This window comes from Canis lupus, chromosome 1 (genome assembly GCF_003254725.2).
Source record: "Canis lupus dingo isolate Sandy chromosome 1, ASM325472v2, whole genome shotgun sequence".
Lineage (NCBI taxonomy): Eukaryota > Metazoa > Chordata > Mammalia > Carnivora > Canidae > Canis > Canis lupus.
Genome location: NC_064243.1, coordinates 118,895,360 through 118,907,850, shown reverse-complemented (window position 1 = coordinate 118,907,850; position 12,491 = coordinate 118,895,360). Strand labels below are relative to the sequence as shown.

The 12,491-nt window shown below is 50.6% G+C and overlaps 1 protein-coding gene across 4 annotated transcripts; it reads left to right on the top strand.

Annotated features, from left to right (window-relative positions):
• The first annotated feature begins 861 nt into the window (after positions 1–861).
• On the top strand, positions 862–10,686 carry CEBPG (CCAAT enhancer binding protein gamma). 4 transcript variants are annotated; one of them, XM_025425199.3, is made up of 2 exons: positions 862–1,020; positions 7,144–10,686. In XM_025425199.3, the coding sequence occupies exon 2, from the start codon at positions 7,240–7,242 to the stop codon at positions 7,681–7,683; it is 444 nt and encodes a 147-aa protein (XP_025280984.1). In that variant the 5' UTR covers positions 862–1,020; positions 7,144–7,239; the 3' UTR covers positions 7,684–10,686. The 4 variants fall into 4 exon arrangements, with proteins under 4 accessions (XP_025280984.1, XP_035562505.1, XP_035562494.1 ...); XM_035706612.2 differs by having other exon boundaries at positions 867–948; XM_035706601.2 differs by lacking the exon at positions 862–1,020 and adding an exon at positions 1,468–1,790.
• Positions 10,687–12,491: the final 1,805 nt, after the last annotated feature.

The window sequence follows — 12,491 nt, the reverse complement described above, 5'->3', positions numbered from 1 at the left end:
TTTATTATTATTTAATTTTGCAAAGTTTTTTTTTTTTTTTTTTTTTTGATCTCTTTACTGATTCCTCGAAACAATCTTATGCGGAGAGCTGGTGCCAGGGCCTGGGCGATGAAGAAATGTTTCCTCTTTCAAAGACTCTTTATTTTTTTGGACGATAAGCATTACTAAAGAGGAAGCAATCAAACCTATCTTGCTGGCTGCGCCCTCCACCCAGCGCGCGGCTTCCCGGTTGCAGACGCTTTCGGATCCTCCTGTGCAAGGGTCTTGGATTCAAAACACAGGACTGGCACGCGTGGGGTTTTTTTTTTTTTTTTGTCTTCTTGAGATCCCATCTCTCAAGTCTGATGGCCTGGAAGGCATCGCCCGGGAACCGACCGCGCCAACCCGGTGGGGCACCCTTTGCAGCCTCCACCCACGTGACATCAGCCCCGCGGCCGGGAAGCCGCTCGGGGGGGGGGGGGGGGGGAGGGGGCGCCCGGGGGCGAACCCCAGAGGGACGGACGGCGGGATGCAGAAAAAAAAAAAGCGGAGAAAAGCAGCGCAGGAAGCTGTGCCTCCCGAGGCAGGTGCTGCCCCGCGGGGAGGCCGCTCCGCAGCGCCCCGGCCCCACGCGCGTCTGGCCCCGGGGCCCCCACGGCCCGGCCCCGCGCGGAGGATGCGCGATGCGCGCGGCGCCGGGAGCGGCCAACGCCTCCGCCACGTGCCCGCCTCCCGCGGCCAGGCCGCTCGCGATTGGCTGGCGGCGCCGTCCGTCACGGGGGGCGGGCGCGGCGCCCGCAGGCGGGCGCTCCTATTGGTCGCGGCGGCGGCGGCGGCGGCGGCGGCGGCGGCGGCGGCGCGCGCGCGGCCCGGGCGAGCAGGGGAAGCCGGCGGCGGCGGCGCGGGCGGAGGCTGCGGGTTTCGTAACCGTCGCTCCTCGTCGCTGAGTCGCGGGGCTGCGAGGCCTGGGTGCGTCGGGCCGCGGCGCGCGGGGCCGCTCGGAGCGGAGGCCGCCTGGGGGCGGGCGGGCCGGAGGCGCAGGTGAGGAGGCCGCGGGCGGCGGGGCGGGGGGGGAGGCCGCGGCGGAGCCGGCCGCTCGCGTGGGTGCGACGCCCAGCCCGGCCCGGCCCGTCCCGGGGCGCCGGCTCTCCGCGAGGGCCCCGCGCGGCGTCTGATGCAACCTGCCGGCAACACCCGGCGCGGCGGCTGAGCTCATCCCTGGCGGCGGCCCAGCGCCCCCCGCGCCGCGGGCGCCTCCCTCCGGAACCGGGCCGGGCGCGCGGGCCGCGGGGTCGGGGCCGCCTCGGGGCGCGGGCGGGGGCTCGGCGGTTGGCGCCCGGGCCTGCCCCCAGCCGCGGGGGAGCGGCCCCGCCCGCCTTGCTGCAGGGCGTGCGCGGAGCAGGCCCCTCGGCCCGCCGGCCGGCCAGGTGTGGGGGAGGCCGGTGCGCGTGCGCGCTGCGGGGGGCGGGGGGGCCCGGGGGGCCCGGGGAGCGCGGGTCGGGCCTCCGGGAGTGGGTTCCGCCCCCAGCCTGCGCGCTCGGGACCCTGCGGGAACGGATTGTGCTCACACGGCCTGTGCGACGCCCAAGGACAGCTTGGAGGGAAGGTGCTGCTCTAACCGAGGAGTCGTGCATCTTGGAGCCAAGCCTCTGGCCGGCCCCCAGCACCTGGCGTGTGCGTGCCGCGGGTGAGCCGGACGCCAGTGGGCTCTCTCCCCGCCTGTGCGAGAACGTCCTAGGAGCAAGGCCAAGTCGTCACAGGAGGCCGGCGAGCTGGAGGACCTTGCCATTCCTTGATCGCTCTTCTGGTGGGTGGGTGCGCGTGGCCGATTCATTTTTAAGAATTTTTGTCTTTTAAGATTTTATTTTATTTATTCGTGAGACACACACACACAGAGGCAGAGACAGAGACACAGGCAGAGGGAGGAGCAGGCTCCATGCAGGGAGCAACCCCCCCGCCCCCCCATGCAGGACTCGATCCCGCAGCCTGGGATGACGCCCTGGGCCGGGGGAAGATGCTCAACCGCTGAGCCACCCAGGCGCCCCGATTCGGTCATCTTTAATACCTGCCTGGAAAACAGGAGGAAACAAAATTTCACTTTTTTTAAATACCCAAGAGCGCGCCATGACTGTCAGCGGTGTGTGTGATCTTGGAGAGATGGTTTCATCCGTAGGGATTCCGACAGCCCATGGGGAGTCCCTGGTGAAGACAGACAGGACCTCATGGGGCTGAATCTGGCCTTCTAGTCTAGATTGCCTCACCTGATCACAGTGATGGTAAATGTGAGTAGCCACGATGTCAGGTGTATTGTGTGTTCTTGGGGACGAGTGCCTCCGTGGATTCTTGGAGGTGCGTTGGTCTCCTACCTTTTAGGTTTTCCAGCTCTGTTGGGTAAAAAAAAGTTTTTTTGAGTATGATTTCCTGCTAGAGATGTATTTATAAACAATGCATGTAGTATTTTGTATGTGGTAAGTCATACCAAAAGTAGAGTAGAAAGATGGTGTTTAAAAAAAAAAAATGAAAATATATTTTCTCCGTACTCCTGGATCACTTAAGTACTCCCTGAAGGGATGTATGCTCCTTCATGGACCCCCACGCTGGGTCATGAAGCAGGCCGTGGCAGCTAAAGGGAAATCCTGCTCTTCTGGGTATGTACCGACTTTGCTTACCTGGACACCACTTAAGAGTACAGACTTGTCACACCCCGGCAACACACACCTAAGACCTTGAAGTTATTCACTGGAACACATAGCTGGGCTACATCTTTATTTTCTAATAAAGATTCTCAACTGAAATCAAGCAAAGAGCAGACAAGAAATGTTGATTGTATAGACTGGGCACTCGAAGTAGCAAGTGGAATTGTATTTTTATTTTCCTGGACACCTTTAAGAAGGACTAAGAAATTGGGGTAGGAAGACCATAGTATCTTAAGAATGCTCTTGATTTAATTATGGTTGTTCTAAGAGATTTCAATGCTAGAGGCTCTCATTTTTATAGAAGACATTTATAAAAATACATTTTTTTTTCTCTTAGCCCCTGAGCCAGTATGGGACAAATACTTCTCGAGCACCACTGTATGGCCAGCCCTGCGCTAGATGCTGGGCACACGGATATGAAGGCAGTCCTGCCTCTAGCTTAGTCTGCAGGGAGCCACCGTACAGAGCTGGCATTGACAGAAACTGGGGGAACAAACTGAACAGCCACACAAGGAAAAGAAAAAGTGTGACCATTTAGGTCATCGGTAGTGGTTTGGTGTTGCTGAGCTGTGAGGTGTGAGGGAGCAAGGGCTGGAGACAGAGTAATACCTTCAGTTTAATCCTGGACACTGGAGCAGGTTGGTGTGCTAGGTTGCTCCGGAGACAGCGTTTGGAGGGTGCCCCTGGGAGATGATGTCAGCCTGACGTAATCCTGTGGTGTTAGGATGGACAGGGATGGTGGTTGTAAAGTTCTTTTGGGAGGGGGGTGAGTGGGACTGTCAGATACTGATGATGGTACAGACTGGGAGTAAGGGAGAAACATCTACAGATATTTTGTGGTCACTCACTGAGGAAATTTGAGTTACGAATATTTGGGGGAGCGTGGGAAGGAATATCTGGTTGTACATAAGGTGGAAAAAAGATGACAGGAGGGTTAGGAAAATTCTTGACAAGTTTACTTTCCAAATGAAACTTGAGAGAAATTTGTTGTACTCATTCTAACTTTTCTGAGTTTTCAGTGTGTTACTGATTTGAATGAATGTTATTTGAATTAAGAAATTCGATTTTATTTTATTTTTAAGAAACTCGATTTAAAAAAAAAAACAACAAACTGGCCCACTCAGATCCATTGTTAATCTGCAGCAGTGGGTCTCAAACCTCAGTGTCAGCAGAATCACTTGGAGGTTCCTTTGAAAGAAGATTGCTCAGCCTTCTTCCTAGAACTCGTGATTCTTGTGTCGGGAGCAGCCTGAGAATTTGCATTTCTGACAAGTTCCCGAATGATGCTGCTGGTCCAGGGACGAGCTCTGAGAACTACTGCTCTTCGGTTTCCTGAGCTCTGAGAACTACTGCTCTTCAGTTTCCGTCCTGCTCCCTGCTTGAATGATTCACAGGCAAGGAAACAAGGCGTCACCCTGTTTCCTGTAGAATGAACTTTGGAATAGTATTTGTCCACGTAGGAGCCAGACTTTCATTTAGGATTGAATATGCAGATTTGAAATAAACTAGTTTTTTTTTTTTCTCCATTGTAGGTGCTCAGTAAATATTTGTGGAAGGAACAAAAGCATAGATGACAGTGCAAACTGAAATGTGTCACTTTGGAGGCAGCTATTTTGTTTATGTAAAAAAGAACTGATAATCTGGAATTAACTCTTCTGGACCACTTGGCCCTTTGACCTCTTACTTGGTTCACTTTCCTTAATGGGTAATTATTTACATAAAACTTACTTCCTTGGTTTTAGTCGAGGAACTTAAAAAAAAGCAACAGTTTTGAATTTTTTATTATTTCTGAGTTTCCTTGCTTATATTTTTACCAATTTGATAATTACTCTTTGTTTTTCAAGCCAGAGGGCACATTTTCAGAGCCCCCCATCCCCTCCCCCATTCAGCCTATTACCTTAGCAGGATGAGTCACACTGAGGTAAAAGCTCTTCCTCATTCCTGTATCTTTGGGTACAAAAACGAGCATGCTCATCACTGAATTTGGAGCCTGTATTCGAAGTTTTTAGTGACTTGGGAATAAAAAGAGCATAAGGGGGAAGAAAAGAGTTTTTAGTGACTGATGTTTGTGGTATATTTTCAGAGTCAGAAGGCATCTTACCATTCTGCATCCCTCATTTGCAAAACTGGCGGAACCAGAGTTGCCCTGGTTCCTGCTCTGTGCTTTCTAGATCATGGTTATCTTTGAGCTGTCTATATAAATTGGCTCTAAAGATTAAAAACATAATTGCTGTATGAAAAGTAAAAAAGTTATATGACCATGATCATGATAGTTAAGACAATTCTAGGAGAAGAATACAACAAGTCTTTTTTTTTTTTTTTTTTTAAAGATTTTATTTATTTATTTATGAGCGAGAGCGAGAGAGAGAGACACACACACACAGGCAGAGGGAGAAGCAGGCTCCATGCAGGGAGCCTGACGTGGGACTCGATCCTGGGTCTCCGGGATCATGGCCTGAGCCAAAGGCAGGCGCTCAACCACTGAGCCACCCAGGAATCCCAGAATACAACAAGTCTTAAAAAATCGACTAAAATTCTTATGGTCACTTTACACCAAATAAGCAATAATGCAGATGGCCACTAACACTAATTAGTGGTAAGGTGGCCCCAATTAATGCTGAGCTGCCACTGTTTTAACTGGAAGAAAAATAGGAAACATAATAAATTATCCCGGCAAATTATGAAATGTCCATTACTGAAGATAGACTTGGGAGTAGATATCCATCCATGGTTTGGAAGGAATCTTTCTCTTTTGCCTTCGTTTTGGAGTGAGAATAGATGACCCACAGACTCAGGGCTGCGTGCATGGCTTTGAAAACAATTGAAAGTAATGATATATGGAGTTTTTAAAAGGAAAGATATTTTTTAAAGAATTTATTCATGAGAGATACAGAGAGAGAGGCAGAGGGAGAAGCAGGCTCCATGCAGGGAGCCTGACGTGGGACTCGATCCCGAGACTCCAGGATCACGCCTTGGGCAGAAGGCAGGCACCAAACCACAGAGCCACCCAGGCGCCCCCCCCCCCCCCTTTTTTTAAGATTATATTTATTTATTCATGAGATAGAAGCAGAGACGCAGGTAGAGACAGAGGGGCGGAGAAAAGGAAAGATTTTTTAAAAAGCAGGCCAGTGAACAGTGTTTACACAAGAAATGCCCGGCTAAAGGTTTGGGTGAAGCTACTGGTGTCTACTAACAGAGTTTTTCCTAAGAACTGAGATGATGTACCCATTTGACGCATTTCATAATTTTGGCTCCAGGTTTTTTCCACTCATGTTGGTTTAGCAGTTTTGTGAAAAGAGGATAGTTGTGTGGTTTGTAACACTGCTTTCTGAATTTTCAGGAGTGTTGTGATTTCTTGGGCGACATCGCTCATCCACTGAGTCAGTTTGTCTCGAAGTGGCCTCATGATCGGATAGGTATGCTTTTGACACATCTTGAGGCAATTGTAGTGACCTAGTTGGATTGATAGTAATCCAAGGATGACTGGTTTCTGAAACTGTGGCTTCGTTTCTGTGGGCAGCAGTGCAGGACACTTGAGAGTTGGCATGCCCTCTGAGTTGCTTGGGCCGTGTAGAGCGGGTGCCGACTCCGTCTCTGGCCTCAATTCCATACTTGGTCTTCCTTGGGTGCATCATTAGGGCTTTTGTTTCTTTCTTTGTGGTTTCAGGTTGCCTGTGTTGAGATGTGTTTATAAATTATGTCAAGAGGGAAAAAAAACCCTGTTAGAAGCAGCCTGCTGGGATGGGCCAGCACGCTGAAGGTCCCAGGGCTCCTGAATCTCTGATCCAAGAAGCTGGCTTCAGAAATCTGTGTAAAGCACTCTCTGTGAGGTCATTAAAAACAAAACAAAAAACGAGCCTCCCCTCCAAAAAAAAAAAAAAAAAAGGCTTTTCAGAATATCGCGGAAAGACGTACTCTGGGAGAAAAGTCAAGTTCTCAGTGACTCAGTCTCTGCATATCGGCCTAAGGAGCGAGCAGTGATCCTCGAGTTGTCGTGGAGAGCGGGCACTCTGGCACACTGTTCTGTTTTGAAGTGAGCCAACAATTGAAACTTTGTCCCCCTTTCTTTGCAGGTGTCTTCTTCTATCATAATTGAACTCAAGTTTTCCGCGTTTAACCCAAACATCTCAGGTTTCTCCCTGGCAGATTGCCAAGTGCTATTAGTACCTGTGTGCTACCTAATTAGCAGTATTCTTTTGTTTTTCCTTCCATTTTTGATAACAATCACGGACAGGCCGTACCCCCCAGGGATTCAGGTGGGCTGGATTTGGCCTTACGGTGCTCCTGTACGAACTTATCTTTCTAAATTAAGTGATTTAGACTTCTGAAACATTGGAACGGTTGGCAGCTGCTGTAGACTGTTCCCAGCATAATCAATTAATGTTGGCCTGCTGTGCGGTACACGCACGTTTAATCTCATTTGATCTTGTCATTTCAAACATTTTAATGCAATTTATTTTTTAACTAGGTACATGCGAAGATTTCTTGCCAGCTTAGTGTGGAAACCATTGATCACCTTGCCCTCGTTTCTGCCTGTTTTGTGTCAGCGCGAGAGAGTGCCCAAATGAGCAAGATAGCACAGCAGAGCAGTACTCCGGGGATACGCGTTATTCATACTCAGGCTCATGCCAGCGGCTTACAGCAGGTTCCTCAGCTGGTGCCTGCTGGCCCGGGGGGAGGAGGCAAAGCCGTGCCCCCAAGCAAGCAGAGCAAAAAGAGTTCGCCCATGGATCGCAACAGTGATGAGTATCGTCAGCGCAGAGAGAGGAACAACATGGCTGTGAAAAAGAGCCGCTTGAAAAGCAAGCAGAAAGCACAGGATACGCTGCAGAGAGTGAATCAGCTCAAAGAAGAGAATGAACGGTTGGAGGCAAAAATTAAATTGCTGACTAAGGAGTTAAGCGTACTGAAAGATTTGTTTCTTGAGCATGCACACAACCTTGCAGACAACGTGCAACCCACTAGCACTGAAAATACAACAGCAACTTCTGATAGTGTGGGACAGTAGACCTCACTCACCCCTTCCCGACTTCACGACTTGTGGCTTGAACGCTAAAGGTGTGACTACCTGCACCGCTCGCATCAGTGGCCGAACATTGTCTTGTTCATCATTCAGAGATCCACTGAAGGTTGTTTTCTAGGATCAGCACTGAAGAGTTGATTAGCTAAAAATGTTAGCCATGTAATTTGGATATCTAGTTTTAAATGATACGATTTTTTTTGTGGGGATAAAGCAAATTTTTAAGGTATATGGTAAAAAGAAAACCAAAAAACCAAGAGCCCTGGACCTTGATGTTCTTAATAAACCCTCACTTCCCAAGAAATGCTTCTTTTTTAGGTTGATAAAAGGAATGGGGAACTAGCAGGTCCTGCAGGAGGGTCTTGGTTTTATTGGAGATGATTAATTAGGCTAAGAAAAGTTGAATGCCATCTATGTTAATGTATTTGTGATTTTTTTTCTAAATTATGTATTAAAAATCCTTAGGGCTCTAGAAATCAATCACTTTGTAATTTGGAGTGATTTTATGTATGACGTGAACCTTGTTTTAGCCTAATTTGTTTTCCCCCAACAAGTGTAGTTTTTGAGTAGCAGTGCCAGGTTAAGTAAATTCCATTGTGTTTTAAGGCAGTATATATCCAGTTGGCTTAAAAATACAAATAATTAGGAGGCAAATAGGTTTCCTAAAAATAAAGGTAAAGCATATTAGAATTATGCTTTCAGGATACCTTTGGGTTATTAGATTCGCATTATTTTGTTTTATAACAACAAAAAACCCCCAAGAGTTTAGAGATAAACTTGTGTACCAAAATTTTTGTTTCCAGTAAGTGAATATTTTTAAAATACCATTTTGACAGCTAAGTTAGTAGACAGATGCCTTAACAGTTTAGTAATTGGGATTTAGGTAGTTTCTCCTGTGTCTAAATATCTGCAATGGGGCCATGATTTTTAAAGGCAAAAATTTCTTTGAAGGATCATTTGGCGTTTGATCTTAACCAAGTGATTATTAGAACAATATATCATCGACTGTATGCCGTCTCCCAAGATAATAGTCTAAGAAAACTTGAAAGCGTAAGGTCTAACCTTTAATTTATTTCATTTAAATACATCTTTTTATATTGTTCTTGTGACGCTTCTTTTTCTAGTTAGTGGGCTCTTCTAGACTTTTTGTACCACTGCTTCTGTTTGTTCATTTGTATGCTTTTGTGTCCCATAAATTATTTTAGAAAGAAAATACTGATAAAACTCAGGATAATGACATTTTTGTTGAGACTAAAAAAATGGCAATCACAAGTCGGGGATCGCTAGGGTCTGGTTCATAGCAGTGTTGGTGGTTTTGATTGTTCTTGTAGATTTCTTTTTTTCTTTTTTTTTTTTAAAGCACAATTCTAGCTCAGATTTGTTGGCATTTGTGTGTGTGTGTGTGTGTGTGTGTGTGTGTGTGGCTGGGCTGGTGACAAGAGGCTGAGTCCCATCTGAGTAAAAAAGTGTGTGTTACCAGGTATCTAATTTGAACATGGCCACTTATTTTTTGACCATATGGTTTCATACTAGGGCCTGGAACAGTGTAACCAGGATGTAACCCGAGTTGCACGTTGGGCTGGTGCAAGAGTGCTGTCTGTGCCCCTGGGGCAGGCGAAAATACCACCGTGACCTGCAACTCAGCAAAGCCATTATTGCGGCCATGAGCCTCTGCCGCATGTGACTGGAACCCAGTGTTGTTCCGTGAGAGCCACTGTCCCAGGAGGGGTGACTCCCTGGAGTGCCAGGAGGCAGGATGGAGGTTTCTGTTAGGGTCCAACACCAGTTTACTTCGGCTGGAGTATCAGTCTACTTCTGGGTTGACAGATATTTTGACTAGGAGGTAACCCACAGAATCCTACTGAATCTTTAATAGCTGATTGATGTTATATAATTAACCTAATTAGAGGTGCAGTTAGGTCCCCCGAATTTTTAGGCTCCACATTGTAGTCCCTTGTTCACTAAAAAAATGTCTTTCAGAAATTGTCCCTATGGAATTTATGGTCACCAGTTAGGTGAACTGACTTAACTGTCTTGGAAAAGCAGCTTCAGGGAAATCGTCAGGGGTGTGCACTTGAGATTTCAAATCAGAACATTGAATTGAAACTTCTGGAACAAATGGTTCACGCTTTCCGGTTACCGTGCACATCAGAACTTGAGCACAAGCGGTCACGTGTGCATCGGACAGAAGGGTTAACCGTCGTCTTGATTCTCACTGAAGTGTCTGGGAATGAAAGTTTTCAGTTTGATAGATGTAGGAGTATCACTGAGGGAAACCAGGTGTGGGGGATGGGAAGTCTAGAGCTTTGGGATTTGTAAAATGGCTTTTGTAAGTCCTGTAGGTCACACATATGACCCATTAGGCTTTGATCTGCCTTTGCCGGCAGGTCCAGTGGTTTAGGAATTAGGCTTTTAGGGTCAATGTCTGGCTGCATCTGAGTCCGCGATGGAGGCGGGTGCTTTCCGGCTGGTGTTGGCAGCAGGTGGTGAGGTGGGAGCGGCTCCTCTGCTGTCTGGCCCCTTTCGGTGGCTGGAATGGGAGCTCAGAGACTTTGGACAGTCTTACTAAGTAGTAGTAAGATCCTAATAAAATATGACCGGATTTTTGAAATTTAGGGCCACAAGTGTGACACTCTGCAGTTCACGATGAAAAGTAGTATGTGCAGTTTAATATTTGGTATTAAATCAGCCTCCGAGGTTTCTCAGTCCCCATGACAGGGCCTGACACTTTGTACCTGAACAACCCAGTTAGCACTCAGCGTGCTTTTTTCGATGCCTTAGAGATAGGAAGCAACTTTTCTGTTTGACAAAAGCTCGGGAGGGGAAAGTCCATTCTATAGCTGTTAGACCTCCTCTCAGGAAAAAGTCCTCAACTTGTTCCTTTTTTTTTTTTTTGTTCCTGGCTTTCCTCGGTTTGTGAGATTACTCTATTTTTTTAAATATAATTTTATTTCTTTCAATGAATTTGAAATAAAAAAAACTTTGGAATAATGACTATCTCACTGTGGGTTTCTTCGTGTTGGCATCCCCTGCAAGCAGTCCAGGGGTCCCGTAGCTCGGAAAGGCGGGCGGTGCTCGGCCGTCTCCTGGCCCCGGCCCGGGGCAGGGCGGCAAGAGGTGCGTTTGAGCCTAGATTTCCCCGTACGTTCAGGGACATCATCTCTGAGGAGAGAGTGAGAGTGCCTCTTCGGCCCGACCTTCGTCACGTGGCCTCGCCCAGCAGGGCCGGGCAGGCGGGGAGGGCGGTAGCGGGGAGGGCGGTAGCGGCCCGGCTCCGGCGCACGCACGCACGCGGTGGGCGGCTGTCTCGAGGCCTCGGGGTGGGCCTTGCCCCTCGCAGGGTGTGTCCCGGTGAAGCGGGGGCTGATCCGTGCTGCTTGGAGGGTTTCGAGGGCAGAGGTCGTCGGGAGACTCCTGCGGTCCCTGCGCACTTGTCCCGGCGGGGGAGCAGGTTTCCGAGCCGTCGCCGTTCTGGGGGTAGCGCGTCCCGTTCGTTTTTACAAAGTAGCTGCAACCTGGAGCCCGGCCGGAGCCCGCGGGCGGCTGTGACGGTGCCGGCCTCGCCCCGAGAGCACCTGTGGGCCCGCGGCCGTGAGCGTGGCCGGGGGGCGCCGGGGCTCGGAAGCCAGCGGGCCTGCTGCACCTCCCGGCCACCCCGTTAGGAGCAGCTGTCGGAGCCCGGGCCTTCCCGCCAACCCCCCCACCCCCCCGGGCTCTAGTCTCCTGGGACCACCGCCTGCTCTCCGGAACCTTCTGTCCTTCCCCACTGTGTGCAGAGTGACACCCACTTGTGGGCTCGCCTTCCCCCCATGCTCTGCTGTGGCCGCAGGGCTCCCGTGGGCTCCTGGGCCCCGGCTGCTCTCCTCGCGCCTGTCATCTGCCACCCTCGCGCCACCGCACGTTGGGGCCGAGACGACGTCTGTGCACCTGCCACGGCCAAGCCTCGGAACCGGCCTCAGGGCCCGTGCGTGGCTCCCTCGGCCTGTAGCAGATGTTCAGTCGTTTGTTGAATGAGACTCTTCCAGGGCTTCCGAAGGGCTTTGCGGTGCTGCTCAGCTTTCTGGAAGGGTCTCCGAGGAACTTCTGAAGCTGTGAATTTGCGCAGAGGCTTGGAGGCAGGAGGAGGTGGTGCATCCCCCGGGACGTGGGCCACCGTGTGTCCCGCCGGCTGCCGGAGCCCGCGCTGTGCTCGCCGGGCAGGACCAGCCGCACTCGCGCTGCCGCGTCCCTCGGGGACAAAGACGTTCAGTTCCTGGGATTCCCCGTAGTCTTGCTTGGTGACCAGAAAATGTGTGAAACGGGCAGTTTTGGTGTGAGGCGTCCGCAGCGCACAAGGGAGACACATGCATGACACACCCAGCTGCGTGTGGCACACACGACACCGTCCGCCTCCAGGGTCGGCCTGACCCGGGCCAGTTCTACCTGGGGGCGGGGGCAGCGGAATCCCGGTGGCCCGGGACGGCTCAGGCAGAGACATTTGATGACCTCGGGGTCACAAACGACAGGGACAGCCTGTGCACACGCAGGAAGCCTGCACGCGCGTGTGACAAATCTGAGCAGCACACCGGGTAGGGGGTGACGTGGAACCCTGGGATGGAGGGTGTGGTCGAGGGGCAGACCTGGAGCGTTGGTGCAGGGATGGGGCCCGGGCCGCAGAGGTGACCATAGGGTCCCGCCCCTGTCGCGCAGCTGCGCCAGGTGGCAGGGTCTCTGGCGGTCGCGGCTCCACTAGCTCGTACCCAGGACAAGGAGAGCACAGACGAGACCTCGGGTGTGCGACAGCTGCCCCCACGTGC

Bases quoted from the DNA above. Each gene is read 5' to 3' on its own strand.
- CEBPG (XM_025425199.3), top strand. From the start codon at position 7,240: ATGAGCAAGATAGCACAGCAGAGCAGTACTCCGGGGATACGCGTTATT.